General features: G+C 39.7%; 1 protein-coding gene across 6 annotated transcripts in view; it reads left to right on the top strand.

Annotated features, from left to right (window-relative positions):
• Positions 1-20,070, top strand: part of DCUN1D5 (defective in cullin neddylation 1 domain containing 5) — a 65,524-nt gene that overhangs the window by 3,411 nt on the left and 42,043 nt on the right. For 4 of the 6 annotated variants that reach the window (XM_024574583.4, XM_045183565.3, XM_045183566.3 and 1 more), the window contains exon 2: positions 13,021-13,079. Coding sequence is in view for 1 of the 6 variants with exons in the window: in XM_045183567.2 (XP_045039502.1) it covers positions 13,021-13,079 (59 nt within the window). In the remaining 5 variants the exon portion in view is untranslated. Of the gene's footprint in view, positions 1-13,019; positions 13,080-20,070 lie in introns of those variants that run through there. The other 2 variants (XM_045183568.3, XM_045183564.3) reach the window with 2 other exon arrangements.

Below are 20,070 nucleotides of genomic sequence, written 5' to 3' on the forward strand. Positions count from 1 at the left end.
TGTCATTTAAGGCTCCTGTCTCCTTGTTGATTTTCTGCCTGGAAGATCTATCCAGTGAAGTCAATAGGTGTTAATATCCCCAACTCTGACTGTATTTCTGTCAGTCTCTCCCTTTATGTCCATCAAGATTTACTTTACATATTTAGGTGCTCCTGTGTTGGATGCATAAGGTTTGCTAGGGTTATATCCCCTTGGATTGTTCCCTTTATCATGATGTAGTGCAGTGGTGTTCAACCTTTTGGCGTCTCTGGGCCACGCTGGAAGAAGAAAAGTTGTCTTAGGCCACACATTAAATACACAAACACTAATGAAAACTGATGAATAAAAAAAGATTTTAAGTAAGTTTACGATTTTGTGTGGGACCACATTCGTAGCCATCCTGGGCTGTATGCAGCCCGTGGGCCATGGGTTGGACACCCCTGATAGTGTCCTTGTTTGTCTCTTACTATAGCCTTAATTGTAAAGTCTACTTTGTCAGACATAAGTACCACTACCCCAGCTTTTTTCTCTTTTCCAATATTGTGAAATATCTTTTTCCAATGCTTTACTTTAGTCTGTGTGTATCTTTTGATCTGAGATGGGTCTCTTGGTGGCAGCATATATATGGGTCTTGTTTCCTTGTCCATTCAGCTACCCTCTGTTTTTTGTTTGGAGCATTTAAGCCATTTACATTTTTTTTTTAAATATATTTATTGATTATGCTATTACAGTTGTCCTATTTCCCCCCCCACTCCACTCCATCCTGCCCACCCCCCTCCCTCCCACATTCCCCCCCCATAGTTCATGTCCATGGGTCATACTCATAAGTTCTTTGGCTTCTACATTTCCTACACTATTTTTACCCTCCCCCTGTCTATTTTCCACCTATCATCTATGCTACTTATTCTCTGTACCTTTACCCCCCTCTCCCCCTCCCACTCCCTTATTGACAACCCTCATGTTCTAGTTGTTTGCCTAGTTTGCTCTTGTTTTTGTTTTAGGTGTGGTCGTTAATAACTGTGAGTTTGCTGTCATTTTTACTGTTCCAATTTTTGATCTTCTTTTTCTTAGGTAACTCCCTTTAACATTTCATATAATAAGGGCTTGGTGATGATGAACTTCTTTAACTTGACCTTATCTGAGAAGCACTTTATCTTCCCTTCCATTCTAAATGATAGCTTTGCTGGATACAGTAATCTTGGATGTAGGTCCTTGCGTTTAATCTTGGGTAATGTAATTATGATGTGCCTTGGTGTGTTCCTCCTTGGGTACAGCTTCTTTGGGACTCTCTGAGCTTCCTGGACTTCCCGGAAGTCTATTTCCTTTGCCAGATCGGGGAAGTTCTCCATTATTTGTTCAAATAAGTTTTCAATTTTTTGTTCTTCCTCTTCTCCTTCTGGCACCCCTATAATTCGGATGTTGGAACGTTTCAAGGTGTCCTGGAGGTTCCTAAGCCTCTCCTCATTTTTCCAAGTTCTTGTTTCTTCATTCTTTCCTGGTTGGATGTTTGTTTCTTCCTTCTGGTCCATACCATTGATTTGAGTCCCAGTTTCCTTCTCATCACTATGGGTTCCCTGTACATTTTCCTTTGTTTCTCTTAGCATAGGCTTCATTTTTTCATCTGTTTTTCGAACAGATTCAACCAAGTCTGTGAGCATATTGATAACCAGTGCTTTGAACTGTGCATCCGATAGGTTGGCTATCTCTTCGTCGCTTAGTTGTATTTTTTCTGGAGCTTTGAAGTGTTCTGTCATTTGGGCCATTTTTTGTTTGTTTGTTTGTCTTGGCGAGTCTGTTACTTTAAGGGGCGGAGCCTTAGGTGTTCACCGGGGCAGGGTAATGCTGGTCGCTGCGCTGTGATGCTGTACGTGGGGGAGGGGCCGAGAGGGAGCAATGGCGCCCGCCTCACTCTCTTCCGGATTTCAATCTTTCACTCTGATACCCACAATCAAACTGGGCCACTCTGGTGCTGGTTCCCGAGTAAGTGGGCCTGTGCACACTCTAGGCCCCTGTGGGTCTCTCCAGCGACCTCTCCTGTGAGGCTGGGAGTCTCTCCTGCTGCCGCCCCAACCCCCAGGGGCGCTTTCAATCAGAGGTTTGAGGCTTTATTTCCCCGAGCTGGAGCCCTGGGTTGCGCGGTCTGCTTCGCTGCCCACCGTTCGTCCAGTTTATCTGTGGGCGAATGTGGTGCCGCAGGGTGCTACCCGCCACTCTGCCTGCCCCACTCTCCGCCACTCTTGAGTCCGGCCCTCTGGGTTTATCTGTGCAAATGTGGGGCCGCAGGGTCTGCTAGTGCTCGGACTGCCTGCGCCATTTGTCCCACACTCCGCCAGTCTCAGTCCCGCCACAGCCACGAGAGTCCTCTTCACCCCGGTGCCCGTCTCCGCCCCTCCTACCAGTCTGGATGAATGGTTATTTTCTATTTCCTTGGTGTTGGTCCCCCTTGCTGTTCAATTCTCTGTCAGTTCTGGTTGTGCGAGGAGGCGCAGTGTGTCTACCTACGCCGCCATCATTGGTTCCTTAAGCCATTTACATTTAAGGTGATTATTGATATGTATGTATGTAGTGCCATTTTAATGTTAGACTGTTTTTCCTCTGCTTTTTTTCACTACTTCTTAAAGCAAGTCCTTTAACATTTGTTGTAGTACTGGTTTGGTGTTAGGAAACTCCTTTAGCTTTTTCTTGTCTGGGAAGCTCCTTATTTATCCTTTAATTTTAAATGATAGCCTTGCTGGATAATGTAGCCTTGGTTGTAGGTCTTTGCTTTTCATCACCTTGAGTATTTCACACCACTCCTTTCTGGCCTGAAATGTTTTTGTTGCATAATCAGATGCAAATCTAATTGGTGCTCCCTTGTTGGTGACTCCCTGCTTTTCTCCTGTGGCTTTTAGGATTCTTCCTTTGTCTTTAAACCTTGTCATTTTAATTATGATGTGTCTCATTGTAGACCTCTTTGGGTCCAACTTGTTTGGGACTCTCTGAACTTTTAAGACTTGTGTGACTTTTTCCTTTACTAGATTAGGGAATTTTTCAGTCATTATTTCTTCAAATAGCTTCCCCATCCCTTGCTCACTCTCTTCTCCTTCTGGTATTCCCATGATGCGGATATTGTTTTGCTTCAAGTTGTCCAAAATGTTTCTTAGGCTCTCCTCATTTTTTTAAAATTCTTTTTTCCTTTTGCTGCTCTTCCTGGGTGGTTTTATCTACCTTGTTTTCCAAAACACTCATCCTATCCTCACTGTCATCTAAATTACTGTTTATTACCCCCAACAGCGTATTATTTATTTCAGATATTGCCACCTTTATTTCTGACTGGTCCTTTTTTATGGTTTCTATGTCTTTTTTCATGCTGTTGATTATCCTTATAATCATTACTCTAAATTCTCTGTCTGATAAAATGCTTGCCTCTATTTCATCTAGTTCCTCTGGAAAATTCACTTTTTCTTTCATTGAGGGTCTGCTTCTTTGTCTTCCCATTTTGGCTGCTTTGTATTTTCCACCTTAGTTAAACTAATCAGTCGTTAAACTGACAGTGTCCTGAACTCCACTCTGCACAGCTTCAGCCCTGCTAGCTGCACTGGGCTGGGGCCTAGAAATCCCCTTGCTGTGCACCTTTCTGATCTCTCTGTCCAGCTGCACTTGGTGGGAGCAAACCATGTCCAAAGTCCTTTACCCTTGCTGGCAGGGCAGATGCTACAGCGTCCCTGCCCAGCACGCCCCTGTTCCACTTTCAAAATGTTTCTCCAGGCACTCCCACTGCAGCACTGAGTCACTGTCCGGCTTTCCATACACATCACCTCTCTGAAAAGCCGAGAGTCTCTCACAGTCACTGCTGGCCATGGTCTACCTCCTCTGCCCCACCCAGGTGCAGATAGAATCCCTTTCTCTCTCTGGAACTCTCCTGGTTGGCATTTGCCCCTGCAGCTATGGGTATACTGCTTGCTGTGTGTGTGTGTAGCCTGGATCCCCCAACTTTGTGTATCCAAGTCACGCCCAGCTGGGGTGTGGGGGTCCTCTGGGAGGGTAGGGAGCTGCAAAGCTATGATTTCCAAGCAGGCCTTGTGCAGCTGCAGGCACCATGCACAGGGTATTTCCCCTTTAACCTGTAAAATCTCCTTACCGCCCATTGTGAAGCATCTTCTGTACTCCTCAGTTTCCAAACTTCATATCAGCTAAGATTCCGTTGAATGCTCAGTTTATTGTTTGGAAGATGAGCCAAGTATCCAAGTTGGCGGCAAGAGCAAGTAGACTCAGCTTCCAGCTACTTGGCTGCCATCTTTCTGAATTTAGTCATCTTTTTTAATGCATTTTTCCATAGATGTAATCACATGGTAGGTTCACTTATCTAAATTGCATCTCTTTTTTCACATATAGCCTAAGCATTTTGCTTATTATATGTAACTTTATAAAACATTTTTAATAGTTCCAGTGTTCTACCTTACAGGTGAATCTTATTTTATTAATAATTTCCTTATTGAACATAATATAGTTTATGATGTTGACTTAGAGTAAATAATTTGCAGTGAATAACTTTTTTAATCCTCACCCAAGGTTATAGCTATTGATTCCAGAGAGAGAGAGGGAGGGAGGGAGAGTGAGAAAGAGAGAGAAACATAAACATTGATGTGAGAGAAATATCGGTTGGTTGCCTCCCACTCCTAGTGGGGTCTAAACCCGAAACGTAGGTATGTTCCCTGACTGGGAATCGAATCCGTGGCCTTTTTGGTTTACAGGGCACTGCTCCAACCATCTGAGCCACAGCGGCCAGTGCTGCAGTGAATAATTATTGTGTATGTTTCTCTTTGCATTTTTAATTTTTTTAGGAAGGAAGATTTGAGGTTAAATTCCTAGAAGGGAAATTACCAAATGATAAGGTTATTTTTATATTGAAGAGTCATATATTTTTATTTTTTTCAAATTATTTTATTGTTCAATTACAGTTGTCTGCAGTCATGGTAGGAAGTCATATTTTTGATCAAGTTTATCATGTTTATTGAGAAATTTTAAAGTACATATAAATGAAACGAATTACCTGTAGTATGGCTACCCAGTGATAACTATCATTAGTTATTTTCAGACCTTTTCCATGACAGATAATTGAGTTTTCCTTAGTATGATTCCTCTCTATTACTTAGCTAAAGAACACGTAAACATGTGGTCCATGGAATTCTAAAGACATTTCACAGGGTGAAAATTATCTTATTAAAATGGCACCTAGGTGCTGGCTACTTACTTATCCTTAAGAGAACATGGAATGCAACAGTGATACCAAGGATATTTTGAACACTGATTTCTTTCACTGAAAAGCTTTCTGTGTGTATTTGGGGGCTCTTATATTTAGACATAACTCTTTAACTAGCTATTTAAACTCAGGTTCTAACTAATGGAGTAAACAGAAATAGTTGTGCCATAAAAACCTCATATGAGGGATCCTCCAAGATTTTATCCTTTGTGTGTCTGGAATGCAGACAACATCCAGGGAAACCAGGGAAGCTACCCACTGAAGGTAGTAGGCCTCCTTGTATCTTGTACGCCTTCATGGAGGAGGGCCATGTTCTAACTTTTCGCCCATTCAGTTTTGCTACATGAGCAAGAAATAAACTCTCATGTTTGAATAATTACTTTTGGGGTCTTCTTGTTACTCCTACTATTATAAGCAAGAAGTATGCTAACACATGCTCCATTTTTTCTTTAGTCTTTTACCTTTTCCTAATATTATAGCAGCCATAAACAAGAGGTAACAATATAAAAGTATAAATATATAGACTTGTGATACATATATCTTTGAACCAAGATAAAATTGAGGAGAGAATTAGATAATTTCTGTTTTTTCACTTTTTTAATTATTTGAGGCCATGGTTCCAAAAGCATGTAGAAAGATGCAATACCTCTGGGTAATACCTTGCTTTAATTGGTATTTAGTATCCAAATTTTTTCTTTACCATTAAATATGATACTCAGTATACAAGGGGGGATACAAAAACCCCTGAACTTATTTATGAAAAAATTGTGTATTTATTCTTACATGTTTAAACTTTAGTCACCTTCAAAGTACTCTCTATTTGATGCAATACCTAGTTTTGGAACTCATCAATTTCGATGCCTTTTAATGCTTCTGCAGTTTTTTGTTTCATCTCTTCCACATGGCAAAATGTTTCCCTTTGAGGATTTTTTCCATCTGGTGAAACAAAAGTTGCTTGAGGTGAGGGTGGGGCACCAGGGTCATGCCATTTTTGGTCAAAAACTGCTGAACACTCAGTGTGGTGTGGGCCGGTGCGCTTCATGAAATGGGCAAATGCATTGAAAGTCTTCGAAAAAAATTAACTGAAGCTGAACACAGCCTCTCAACAGCGCCAGCTGGCACGCTGACACAGATGGGTTCCTGGAACATTCACTCAGTGGGGGAAGCCTGGGCTAGAGGGGTCCCACTGTCTAGAAGATAATTCTGGGGTTTTTGGGTCTCCCTTCATATTACATAGAATAAAAAATTTTCTTAATGACAGTAGTCATGCTGCAATTTTAAAAACCATAATTCTTTCAACTCCAATTCTTTTTCTATTTGTACCATATTTTGCCGGGTATAATGCACACCTTTTTGCCCAAATTTTTGAGGGAAAAAATAAAGAAAGATGCGCATTATACCTGGGCATAACAATGGGCATAGTAATCCTGTGTATCATGTGCACAACCACGTGGTTGCACATTGTACATGGGAGGGCAGTATCTGTGGCGAAATGCAGTGGATGGGTTGACCCACTTTGTTTTTAAAGCTTTTCGTTGGGCAGGGGTTAGTGGTACACACTCCAGAAATTGTAGGGCCACACAGTTTCTTCAAAATACACTTACATTACCTTCTTAAGGAATGTGAGGAGATTCAAGTATACACTTACTTTTTTATCTGTCAACTTTTAGTTAAGGAAAAAGATAATACTGTGTTGTATTCTATTTTCTAGCAAAGTTTAGCACTTCTTACTTTCCAGGATATTTTGGTTTTAGAAGCAAAACACTAACAATCATAATCAAAATAGCTGTCACAAAACCTGTGCACTTTACTGCCTCGCTAAGAAGGTATCATCACTTTTCTTAGGCAAAAACTTAATTTTACACATTATGTTTGGTAATCTGATTGCTTTGGGAACTTGAGTTCTTCTGTGAGTTACAGTTAATTCAAATCAGGAAACAAGCTGTGACAGCAAATTTGTAATAGAGATAAAGTAAGAAATAAACCTTCCAGTACAGATAACAGCAAAGGACAGAGTAGCGGTAAGGAAAGAAGAAAAAACTAACTGTATAGACAGGAGTCTGAGGGAGTTGACAAGCTGAGTCTTGTTTTGTTGGATACCTCATAAGAGTCTTGAACTATCATAACACATACAATAATTAATATTAAAAATCACCCTGAAACAACACAAAACTAAATTATGTTCAGAATATGTACATAGACTATGAAATACATTTTAGCGTTTCTTCAGAACTTACTATAATTAAATTTGGGTGCTGTCTAATTATCTGAAAATTTTATTTAAATCAGAATGCTGTATTTCCTAACCAAATATCTACTTTTTTTTTTTTTAAATCAGGGTTTTTTGGCTGCATGAAAAAAAGTATGATTGTTGATTTCTGTTTACCTAGTTATTCACCTTGAAATGCAGTTCCTTCAAATTACTAACTTTGGGATGGTTGAGTTCCCATCTAGTTAAGACAGGAACAGGCCACATTTTAAAAAATCAAATTTCTTTAAGGAAGTCAAAATTTAGTGTAATTACTAACATTTGAGTTTATGCACTTTGATTTTGAAAACAAAATTTAACACAATTGGATCTTTTTGTGTAGAAGGATTTTAATACTTTAGCTTTTTATCAGAAAGGTAGGTGTGTGATCTTTGGAACAATCACTTGCTTTTCACAATCTACCACAGTGTCTTAAACAGATGTTTCAGACATATCAGTAGAATGAATGAGCATTGAATTTAAACTAGCTATCGTGATTGTCACAGGAACCTTGAGGCGAAGTCTCAGATGTCACTTACTAAAAAGATTCTAACTGGAAAATGTTAACCATTACATACTAACTGGGTTTATTTGTTTATGGGATCTGGGTGGTGGTAAAAATTGTAGCTAAATCTCAGCTGGATGCTGTGAACTTTGAGCAAATCTATTGAGAAGTATAATACTGAAAATGTTAGGCCATCCTCACTTAATCAGACTTTGTCAGGTATGACTTACTTAGCCTTACAAATCTCCATGCTTCTCACCTTCAGTTTGCTATTTTGCATCATCATTTTCTCTTTTATGTTAGTTTTTTCAGCGTATAAAAAAGGATAATGTCATGCTTTGCTTAAGTTGCATACATCCATCTTTCTATATTTAAATAAAAAATTAGGAAGGTAAAAACTACTAGAAGCTTAATTTCAAGTTGTCTCTCAGATTGTAAGTTATTTATTTAAAAAGCTGATAGTTGTATTTGTGATACTATGCTTAAACCTGCTGGGTTTGGGTGGTGGTACCATTAATGAGGACATGGGAGTTTTGCTTATTCAAAAAATATACTGTTATTGTTTTATGAAATGCAAAGGCCAAAAATAGTATATTACCTAGTGACATACTTTGTAATACCTTGATCCAAAATTTTGTTTGGGTTTTATCAGGTAAAGTAATTGAGTCATTCTTTTTAAAAGCAACTTTATTAAGATATAATTTTTATAACATGAAACTGCACCCATTTTAAGTGTAAGTTATGTTTTTTAAAAGGAAGATTTTCTCAGATTTTTAGAGAGTAATTCATGATTAGGAATGGTAATGTAATACTAAATGCTTGTAATGTTTTTATTTATTGATATGTAGAATTTTTTGTATTGAAAAACTAGTTTTTGAATTTCCTGATGTTGGCTTCCTGTCAGGACGGTGGTGTAGGCGGACATCGCTCACCTCTTTGTACAACCACGTCAAAATTACAACTAAAATATAGAACAACCCATCACCCAGAAACCTCAGGAATTGAGTTGAATGGACGTCTGATAACTATGTAATTAAAGAAACCACATCCATCCAGACTGGTAGAAGGGATGCAGATGTTGAATAGGCTGGTCCCATACCCACGTGTGGTGGATAAAAATTTGGGAGGGAAATTTCAGGAGCGAGGAGTCCCAGCCCTACACCCGGACCTGGGGGTTTCAGTGCCAGGAAGATAAGTCCCCACAACTTCTGGCTGCAAAAAGCAGTGGAGATTGAGTTGGTGGAAGAAACTTCTGAAGCCCCAAGCAGTTCCTCTTAAAAAACCCACACACAGACTAACCTACTCAAACTCACTCCGTCTGAGCTCTAGTGCAGGGTGGCAGCTTGAAGGGCACCAGTGGCATACTGGGAGAGGCTGAAGTGTCTGGCATCAGGGCAAGCAGAGGCCATTGTCTTTGCTCCTAGCCCTCTCCCATACAGCCACTAAGCCTGCAGGCTGGTACGGTATTGGAGGCTCCCATCAAACTGGTTAACACTGTTTGACCTGTCTTAGAGATCCCCCTAGCTGCTTTTCCATGTGAATAACTGGTCTTGGCTCATGCTTCACAGCTTTCTAAATCCTATCAAACAAGCAACAGCTGGCCTCAGTGAGCCCCAGGCCAGTCAATAGCAGCAGCCAGATTAGTTTCACAGCTTGGCTTCGCCTGGGGATATCCAAGCCCAGCACAAGTAGCAGCCTTCTCAGATTGCTTTATAGCTTAGGAAGGGCAGCCCCAGGCAAAGCACAGGTGGGGGCTGAACTTGGCCTGCACCACCCGGGAACCCCTAGGGCCAACGCACCCAGTGGACAACTACAAACCACTTTGGAGCACCACCACCCTGTCCCCTGTACACAGCTGATACCCATGGAGGGCAGAGGTTGGTGGTTAGTGGTCACAGCCAGTTCTTGGAGCTGACTGGTCTGGGTAAATCCCTCCCATTGATCTGCCAACAGCAACCAAGGCTCGACTACAAGGGGAGGGTATACTCAGTCCACACAAAGGGTGCACCCTGAGTACCCAGGTTGGGTGATAGGGGAGGCTCTGCCACTGGACCCTACAGGACACCTGCTACCTTAGGCCACACTACCAAGACAGAGGCAAAACAGTTCTCCCTAATTCATAGAAACAAACACAAGGAGGCTGCTAAAACAAGGAGACAAAGAAACATTGCCCAAGTGAAAGAATAGATCAAAACTATAAAGAGCTACACGAAATAGAGATAAACAATCTGTCAGATGCAGAGTTCAAAACACTGGCTATAAGGATGCTCAAAGAACATAATGAGAACCCCATCAGCATAAAAAAAGATCTAGTCAGAAACGAAGGATTCACTAATTGAAATAAAGAACAATTTACAGGGAAACAACAGTAGAGTGGATGAAGCCAAGAATCAAATCAATGATTTGGAGCATAAGGAAGCAAAAAAGAACCAATCAGAACAACAAGAAGAAAAAAGAATCCAGAAAAATAAGGGTAGTTAGTATAAGCAGCCTCTGGGACAACTTCAAGCATTCCAATATTCACATCATTGGGGTGCCAAAAGAAGAGAAAGAGCAAGAAATTGGAAATCTATTTGAAAAAAAAAGAAAGAAAGAAAACTTCCCTAATTTGGTGAAGGAAATAGACATGCAAGTCCAGGAAGCACAGAGAGTCCCAAACAAGTTGGACCCAAAGGGGGCCACACCAAGACACATAATAATTAAAATGCCAAAGATTAAAGATAGAGAATCTTATAAGCAGCAAGAGAAAAGGAGACAGTTACCTTCAAAGGAGTTTCCATAAGACTGTCAGCTGATTTCTCAAAAGAAACCTTGCAGGCAAGAAGGGGCTGGAGAGAAGTATTCCAAGTCATGAAAGGCAAGGACCTACATCCAAGATTACTGTATCCAGCCAATCTATCATTTAGAATGGAAGGGCAGATGAAGTGCTTCCCAGACAAGGTAAAGCTAAAGGAGTTCACCATCACCAAGCAATTACTATATGAAATGTTAAAGGCACTTAAGAAAAAGATGAAAACTATGAATATTAAAATGACAACATACAACTATCAACAACCGAATCTAAAAAATAAAAAACAAAGCAAACAACTAGAACAGGAACAGAATCGTAGATGTGGGGATCATTTGGAAGGTTATCAGCTGGGAGGGGGAAGGGGGAGAAACGGAAATGTGGAGATCAAGAAGCATAATTGGTAAGAACAAAATAGATGGGGATGTTAAGAATAGTATAGGAAAGGGAGAAGCCAGTGAACTTACACGCATGATCCATGGACATGAACTAAATGGGGGGATTGCTGGCGGAAGTGGGGGTACTGGGCGGAGGGGGGTAAAGGGAAAAAATTGGGACAATTGTAACAGCATAATCAATAAAATATACTTAAAAAAAGAAAAACTAGTTTTTAACTAAAATGTTAGAGTATGGTAGCCTATGATTTTGATATCCTAAGTATGATGTGTGCGCGCAGTGGTATGCTGGGATCAGCTGTACTGGCTGGCGAGAGCAGATTGTTAAATTTTCAGAAAATCTGCGAGTTGATTAAATCATGTTAGCACCTCAGATTCGCTGGTGGTGGTGTATATACTTCTGCAGTATATACACCACAGAAGTTGGTTTACAAGGGAGGGCCTTTTTTCCCTCCTGTGAGACCTAGCCCTAGTACCACTGTGGGCACAGTGCCATTGGGATTTAAGAAAATATTAGAACTGCTGATTATGTTTATTTTTTAGATTTATCTCCTTGTGTACATTTTTAATGTATATAACATATTTGTACCATGGCAGAAGTATGCAATTTGTCTCTTTATGCATATATTCATAAATACATGTACCTATTTTATGTACATAATACATGTACATGCTTAAGTACATACATATCTGTATTTGTTTAAACAACATTTTATTGGTAGAAATTTGCAGTTAAAGGTGTGGGGATCATTAGCATTACAATTAGCTGAAAATGAGAGAGTGTGGGGTGCCACTCAAAACAATTTCTGAAGTTCTAAAACTATAGAGGACCTCTTTGGTCAACTTTATACCAGAGTATTTCTCCCGTTAAGCTTTTTAAAAAAAAGTTCCTAAAGAGGATAGTCAGAAGAAAATAATCACATTCTTAGAAGTCTCTGATGAACCAAAAGCTAAACTCAGATTAAAATTACCAAGCTTCACATGACAATTCTATGTTTATTTGAACTAAATAATTAGTTAAATGATTTACTGTTTGACTTGTTTAGACCCAAAATGTAGGTAGTTCTTAGTTTCGTGGTCTGATAGGGAATAGTTCGGACCTGCATGTGAGAGCAAATTTAGGTTAGCCTTTCAGGACACAGCAGTTCCATCTTATGCTAGTAGCATGGGCCAGTATATAGAAGTGATCTAAAATTCACTCCTTTTGAATTTTATAAATTCATTTCCTTTTGGTTCAGCATAGTTTGAAAAATCAAGTTTATGAAAATGACAGGCTTCCTTTCTGAACGTAGAAAAACTAATTTAAGTAAAAATATGGAACAGTGGAGTTACGAAGAAGCTTTTAAACAGTGTTTTAAAATAATAATTCTATGTTACAATATTATAGTAGGAAAAGTCACATTGGCCATATTAGCTAGGCTACAGGCCAAATAAACTGAGCCGTATTTTATTATCCTTTTCTTAATCAGAGTCTACCATGTGAACAAGGCTAAAAAAGTCAGTGAGGAAGTGGGAAAAAGTTGATCTCCAAAACTCCTGTTACCTATATTAATATTTTTCAAACTTGAATGTGCATTATAATCCCCTGGGGATTTTGTTACATGAAATTCTGTGTCCCTGGGTCTGGGGTGGAGGCGGAGGCCCCTCTGACAGACCCCTGGGCAGTGCCGCTGCCGCCGTTCTGTGGGTGGGCGCCCTTGGAAGAGCAAGGGTCTGCATATCACGTCTTCTAAATTTTGCCAATTTTGAATTGTTCATAATTTCGATACTTTTATTAGTAGTTTTAAAATAAGTAACTCAATACAATGTTGTGGTAAGTTGAAATTCTTTCCTGTCAGACTGATACGGCATTTTTATCAATAGGTGATGGAGACCAAAAACATGCACCTTGTGAAGATATGCCAAAAATGGAGAAGATTTTGGTAAGCACTTTTCTTTAATTTTTTTAAAATTTGAAAATGTCACTAATCTTCATGAATGGAGAGTTTTCTGTTCTTCTGCCCGTTTAAGAGTTGGTTGCCTGAATTAAAAATTTTTAAGCATTAGAATATAATAAAATATCCAGTAAGATAAAAATATGGAGTATAATTTATTATCTTCTACTTATGATATTAAAGGCACTGCTTAATTTTCTTGTGTGTGTAAAGAGTTTGAAGAATCGAAGATAGGGAGAAACTTTCAGTCATATTTCAAGGGACATTTTCTTTCATGTTTTTACCCACACTTTTAACAAATATTTATTGAGCCCGTATTATGTCCCAGGCGTTGTACTATGTATAAAGGATACAGTGGTGACCTGCATGACACAATCCCTGCCATTGTGGATCTTAAACTGTGTAGTAAGCCCTCGACTCTAGCTGTCAGATCTTGGCCAAGTCACTGTACTTTTCTGGGACTCTTAACTCTTTTATCTCAAATAAGAAAGTATTTGAGTAGTTGGTTTCTCTGTTCCATCCCAACCTTAAATATTACAAATATTTTATTAGTTCTAGCTTTCATCTGTTTTATTTTTACTCTGTGGAGCCAGAGCACTCTAGGTAGTCTAAATATTTTTTGGTTTTTTACCTAAATTGAAGTCCAAAATTGTTTTTTAAACAGCTTTATTGAGGAATAGTTTACATGCAAAAAATTGCACATATTTTAATGTGTAAAACTCAATAAATTTCACATATGTAAAAGAAACCATCACCACAATCGAGATATCCATCACTCTCAGAAGTTCCTTTGTGCGCCCTGGCTGGTGTGGCTCAGTGGATTGAGTGCAGGCCTGTAAACCAAAGGGTCTCCAGTTCAATTCCCAGTCAGGGTACATGCCTGGGTTGCAGGCCAGGTCCCCAGTAGGGAGCATGTGACAGGCAACCACACATTGCTGTTTCTTTCCCTCTGTTTCTCCCTCCCTTCCCCTCTCTAAAAATAAATAAAATCTTAAAAAAGAAAAAAAAAGAAAAGAAAAAGAAGAAGTTCCTTTGTGCCCTCCGTAATCCATCTCATCCCACCTCACCACCGGGCCATCGTCATCTGTTTTCCTACTCTGCAGATTAGTGTGTGTCCTCCAGAGTTTTATGTAAATGTAACCCTACGCTCTGTGCTCTTTGTCTGGTTTCCTTCAGTGTAATTATTTTAAGATCCATCCACTTTTTTGTATGTATTAACAGGTCATTTTTTGTTATTAGTAAATCCTATGATATGCATGTACCCCACTCTGTTTATCTGTTCGTGTATTGATAGACATTTGGCTTGGCTTCAGTTTCTGGTTAGTGCACATGAGCAGCAGTGGATATCCACGTACAGGTCTTTAACTTATAGTCTACTTTCAAGTAATATTTAGCACTTCATATATAGTACAAGAGCCTTAGAATAATATACTTCTGTTTTACCTTTCTGGTCTTTATGTTCTTGTCAAACATTTTCCTTACACCTATTTTATAAAACACAAAGTACAGCATTGTTATTTTTGTCTCAAAAGTCAATTATGTTTTAAAGAGATTTCAGTGTTTTTTAAAAACCTTATATATTTAGCAGAAGTTTACTAATCTTTTATTTTACAATGTCTAATTTGCCATTAATCTCATCCAGTTTATTTTTCATCTCAGACATTGTTATTTTCGGGTGCATAAACTTGACTGGGGCCTTTTTTTAAAAAAAAAAAAAACACCATCTATGTCTTTAGTTAGCTCTTTGAACATACAGAATACAGTTTTAATTACTTTTAATTTCCATGTCTCCTATCTGGCATCTCTTACTTCTGGATCAGTTTTAAATGGTTGACATTTCTTCTGAGTTTTGGTTATATTTTCCTGTTATTTTTGTTGTTGTTGTTGTTTTAACATGCCTGCTAGTCTTTTGTTGGATGGCAGACATTGTCAGTTTTCCCTTCTTGCTTGCCAAATAGTTTTGTATTTTATAACTCATCTTTATCTTTGTTGTGGGGTGTAGTTATTTGGAAACAGTTTGATCCATTCGGGTCTTCCTTTTATGATGGGAACAGTGCTTAGTCTAGGTCTGTTTCCCACTTTGGGGTACTTTCCCCAGGGCCTAATGAATTCTGTCTAGGTTTTGTTTTTGTCTAGCCTGGCCAGTAGGAGCAGGCACTGGTACTGGTACCCAGCACTGCTCTCTCTAATCCGCTCAGATGGTTATTTGTCTGGCCTTGGGTAGTTCTCCCACACACACAGATCAGTATACTTCTGAATGCTAAAGGGAGTGTTCTGTGTGTAGGTCTATCTTCTCTGATACACTGTTTCGTAGCCTCTATTCGCCTTGTTATTCCTAGACTCTCAGCTCTGTCTCTTCAACTCAAGGACTTTGCTGGGCTCAGCCTGGGTCCCCCCCTCACTATGATTTGGCCTCCATACTTTCTCAATGCATTCACTGGTCACACCTCATTTATGTCTGTCTCTCAGGGATCACTCTCCTGTTTTGCCTCATGTTCAGTGTTTTATAACCCAATGTCTTGTATATTTTTGTCTGTTTTTGTTTGTTGAAAGAGGAGTGTTGTTTCAGGCAGGAGGGTAAATTTAGTTCTTGTTACTCCATCTTGATTAAAAGCAGAAGTCTCCAGTCCTTTTAAATTTATCTTTAACTTTGTTACTTTTAAAAGAAGGAATTACATATACATATGTGATTTTGAAAAAAAATGTTATTTATAGTTGAAATCTAAGTAAATAGTTTTGATTCAGTTATTTTCTAATTGTTCAGGAAAGATAGTTCGCTTTGCTTCTTTAATTATTTCTTTTTCTTTATGTTACTGCTTATTGAGCTTATTTAAATTCTCAAGATTTTTTTTCAGCTAGAGGCTTCTTAACTGATGTTATAACAGAATGGTATGGGCTTTGAAGCCAAGCAGATCTCTCTACACCATATATATATTTTATTGTTCTATTACAATTGTCCCAATTTTTCCCCTGTTGATATCCGCCCCGCCCACCCACCCACTCCCACAGTCAATCCACACCCTGTTGTCCATGTCCATGGGTCATTCATACATGTTCCTTGACTAGTCCCTTCCCTTCTTTTCCACTCTTCACTCTCCTCTCTGGTCACTGTCAGTCTGTTCCTTGTTTCCGCGCCTCTGGTTCTATTTTGCTTGTTTGTTTTGATCATTAGGTTCCTCTTATAGGTGAGATCATATGGTATTTGTTTTCGCTGCCTGGCTTATTTCATTTAGTATAATATTCTCTAGTTCCATCCATGTTGTCAAGAAGAGTAGGAGTTCCTTCTTTCTTTCTGATGCATAGTATTCCATTGTGTAAATGTAACACAGTTTTTTGAGCCACTCTTTTACTGATGGGCACTTACGTTGTTTCCAGCACTTGACTACTGTAAATTGTGCTGCTATGAACATTGGGGTGCATAGGTTCTGTTGGATTGATGTTTCAGGGTTCTTAGGGTATAATCTCAGCAGTGGAATTGCTGGGTCAAAAGGCAGTTCCATTTTTAGTTTTCTGAGGAAATTCCATACTGTTTCCCACAGTGGCTGCAGCAGTCTGCATTCCCACCAACAGTGCACTAGGGTTGCCTTTTTTCCACAACCTCGCCAGCACTTGTTTGTTGATTGGTTTATGATGGCCATTCTGACCAGTGTGAGGTGGTATCTCATTGTGGTTTTAATTTGCATCTCTCTGATGGCTAGTGATGCTGAGCGTCTTTTCATATGTCTTTGGGTCCTCTGTATGTCGTCCTTGGAGAAGTGACTGTCCAGGTCCTTTGCCCATTTTTTTAATTGGATTGCTCATCTTCCTGGTGTGGAGTCGTGTGAGTTCTTTACATATTTTGGAGATCAAACCCTTGTCTGAGGTATCATTAGCAAATATGTTTTCCCATATGGTTGGATCCCTTTTCATTTTGATGATGTTGTCTTTAGCCAAGCAGAAGTTTTTTAATTTGATGTAGTCCCATTTGTTTTTCCTTTCCTTTATTTCTCTTGCCCTACAGCACAGGTGGCAAACACAAGGCCTGCAGGCCAAATCCGGCCCTCCACCTTGTTTTATCCTGCCTGGCACCTTGTTTCTACCCAGTGGCAGCGCCAAGCTCCTTACCCCTAGTTAAGGAGTAGTTACATTTATACAGTCCTAAAATTACATTTGGCCCTTTGAAGGCAACTGCAAGGCTGATGTGGCCCCCATGAAAATGAGTTTGACACCCCTGCTCTAGAGGATGTATCAGCAAAAATGTTGCTGCATGGGATATCTGAAATTTTACTGCCTATGTTTTCCTCTGTGACTTTTATGGTGTTATGACTTATAAGTAAGTCTTTTATCCACTTTTAATTTATTTTGGTGTATGGTCTAAGTTGCTGGTCTAGTTTCATCTTTTTTACATGTACCTATCCAGATCTCCCAACACCATTTATTGAAGAGCCTATTTTTACTCCATTGTTTACTCATGTTCCCTTTGTCAAATATTAATTGACCATAGAGACATGAGTTTATTTCTGGGCTCTCTATTTTGTTCCATAGTTCTATGTGTCTGTTTTTATGCCAGTACTAGACTGTTTGGATTACAGTGGCCTTGTAAGTATAGTTTGATACCAGATATTGTGATCCCTCCTACTTTCCTCTCCTTTCTCAAGATTGCTGAGGCTATTCAGAGTCGTATTTGGTTCCATATAAAGTTCGGAAATATTGTCTACACCATAGTAATTGTTGCTGTGCTTTGGACAAGTTTCTTTGTGTTCTTTTTCTTTTTAAAATTTATTGATTTTTAGAGAGAGAGAGAGGAAGTGAGGGGTGAGGGAGAGAGACATCAGTTTGTCGTTCCACTTATTTATGCATTTATTGGTTGCATCTTATATGTACCCTAACCAGAGATCGAACCTGCCACCTTGGCATATTGGGGCAATACCCCAACCAACTGAGTAACCAGCCAGGACCTCCTTTCTTCTTTCTTTTTGTTCTTTCTCTTTTTTCCTTTTCTTTCTTTCTTTCAGTCAATCAGTCAGTCAGTCTTTCAGGAAACCTTTATTGAAAATCAACTCTGTGTCGCACACTGTTCTGTGTGGTAAGAACACCACAATGAAGAGAACAGACAAAAATCCCTGTTCTCACAAACTTTACATATTAGTGCGGCGAGAGAGAGAGAGAGAGAGACAATAAATAAAAAAGAAAATTATGTAGTATATTAGATGGCAGTAAGTGCTGCGGAAATAATAAAGCAAGGACAAGGGGGATGGGGAGTGGGGAAGTTGATTACATTATTAGATAGAGTGGTCAGGGAAGGCCTCACTGTTATTTGAGCAAAGATTACCAGCTCAGTCATGTAGATATGGGTAAAGAAGGTGACCCAGAGAGAGGAAAGGTCCTGAGGCGGCAGTGTGTTTGGTGTGTTCAGAGAATAGCAGGGAGGTCAGTATGGCTAGAGAGAAGCAAGCAAGAGGGAAGAGCAAGAGTGAGCAAGGAGAAAGAATAATAGGAGATAAAGTCAGAAAGGTAAATGGGAGACAGGAATGGGGCAGATTTGGGGGCTTTGCAGGCCATTGTAAGGACTTTGGCTCTTACCTTGAATAAAATTAGGGAACCATTAGCAGTGTTTGAGCAAAGAAGTGATTGCCTCTAATTTAACATTTAAAAACATCCTTCTGGCTTCTGTGCTGAGAATAGATTGTAGTGAGCTAGGGTGGAAACAGGGAAACAAGGTAGGAGGCTGTTGTCCACTTGAGAGATGAGGATGGCTTAGACCAGGGTAGTAGTACTCCATACCTAGTGCTAAGTGGTCAGACTTACAATGTTTTGAAAGTAGAATCAGTGGGATTTTTTGACAGATGACACCACCTAAATAGTGAGTATGTTTAGGGAAGATATCAATGTCTGATCTCTGAAGCACTCAAACACTAAAGGATTGGGGAAAGAGGAAGAACCAGCAAAGGAGTCAGAGAAGAAAACCTAGAGAATGCAGTATTCTGAAAACCAAGTAGCACTTTGCTACAAAGGCACTTCGGAGTGAAACAAGAAGGAAGATGCATTTGTTCTTACAGAATAGATTTGGTCCATTCTGTAATGTAGCAGATGAGACATCAGGAGAGAGCAGTACATTGGACACTGTAGTGTGGGGGGAAAGGTTTAGAGCAGCCGGTGGTGGTCATATGTTAGTCAAGGGATGAATAAAAGCATTGATAACTAGCAATGAGGAAATTCATGATAGACTCAGAGTCAGGAGTGATGTCCAACCCAGGGGGAGGAAAAGTAGAGAATCTGAATGACGCAGGTTGGGGATTGGAATGGTAGGAGAACAGACAGACGCATCTAGAAGTTGCTGTGGCCCAAGAGGTGAGAGTTGAAATGGCTGACGATGGGATCCTTGTTCAGGAGGGAGACAAGTGAAGCAACAAAGGGGTTGGTTGGTTTCATGAGCTGAAAAACTAGTACAGTGATGTGACGAAGGGTATGAAGAAGGTGAGGTACTTTTGGGATAAAACATCTATATACAAAAAAACCCCTCTAACCTGATCCTGTACATAACTTCCCAGGACCTTGACACTTACTTACAGGTCCTCTTCTGAGGCTGGCACTGACCGCCTGAATTGCCCTGTGAATTCAGGAAGGGTCTTAGGTCTTTCCACTCTCCTCGGCTGCTCGCTCTTTGCATAGAGAGAGGTTTCCTGTGCCATCTGGTTTTCTTGCTCCATCTAATCAGGTTTACTGCAAAAGAGTGAGTGGGCGACGTGTTGGGACTGCATCTGCAGTGCAGGACTGAGGCATACGAGGCTGTGCTGTGTATGCCCTTCATTTTTGTTTGGTAATTAGATTGCGTTTTATTCCGTAAGTGGCTGGCACACCTTTAAAGGAGAATAATACAGAAACAATAATTCTAAAACGTAAATAAGAATAAAGAAGTGACTCAGAAAATATATAGAACGGTAGGAAACAATCACTAAAGGTGGGGGAAAGGGACCTATATGTCAGACAATTAGGCCCA

Source organism: Desmodus rotundus, chromosome 5 (assembly GCF_022682495.2).
Source record: "Desmodus rotundus isolate HL8 chromosome 5, HLdesRot8A.1, whole genome shotgun sequence".
Classification (NCBI taxonomy): Eukaryota; Metazoa; Chordata; class Mammalia; order Chiroptera; family Phyllostomidae; genus Desmodus; species Desmodus rotundus.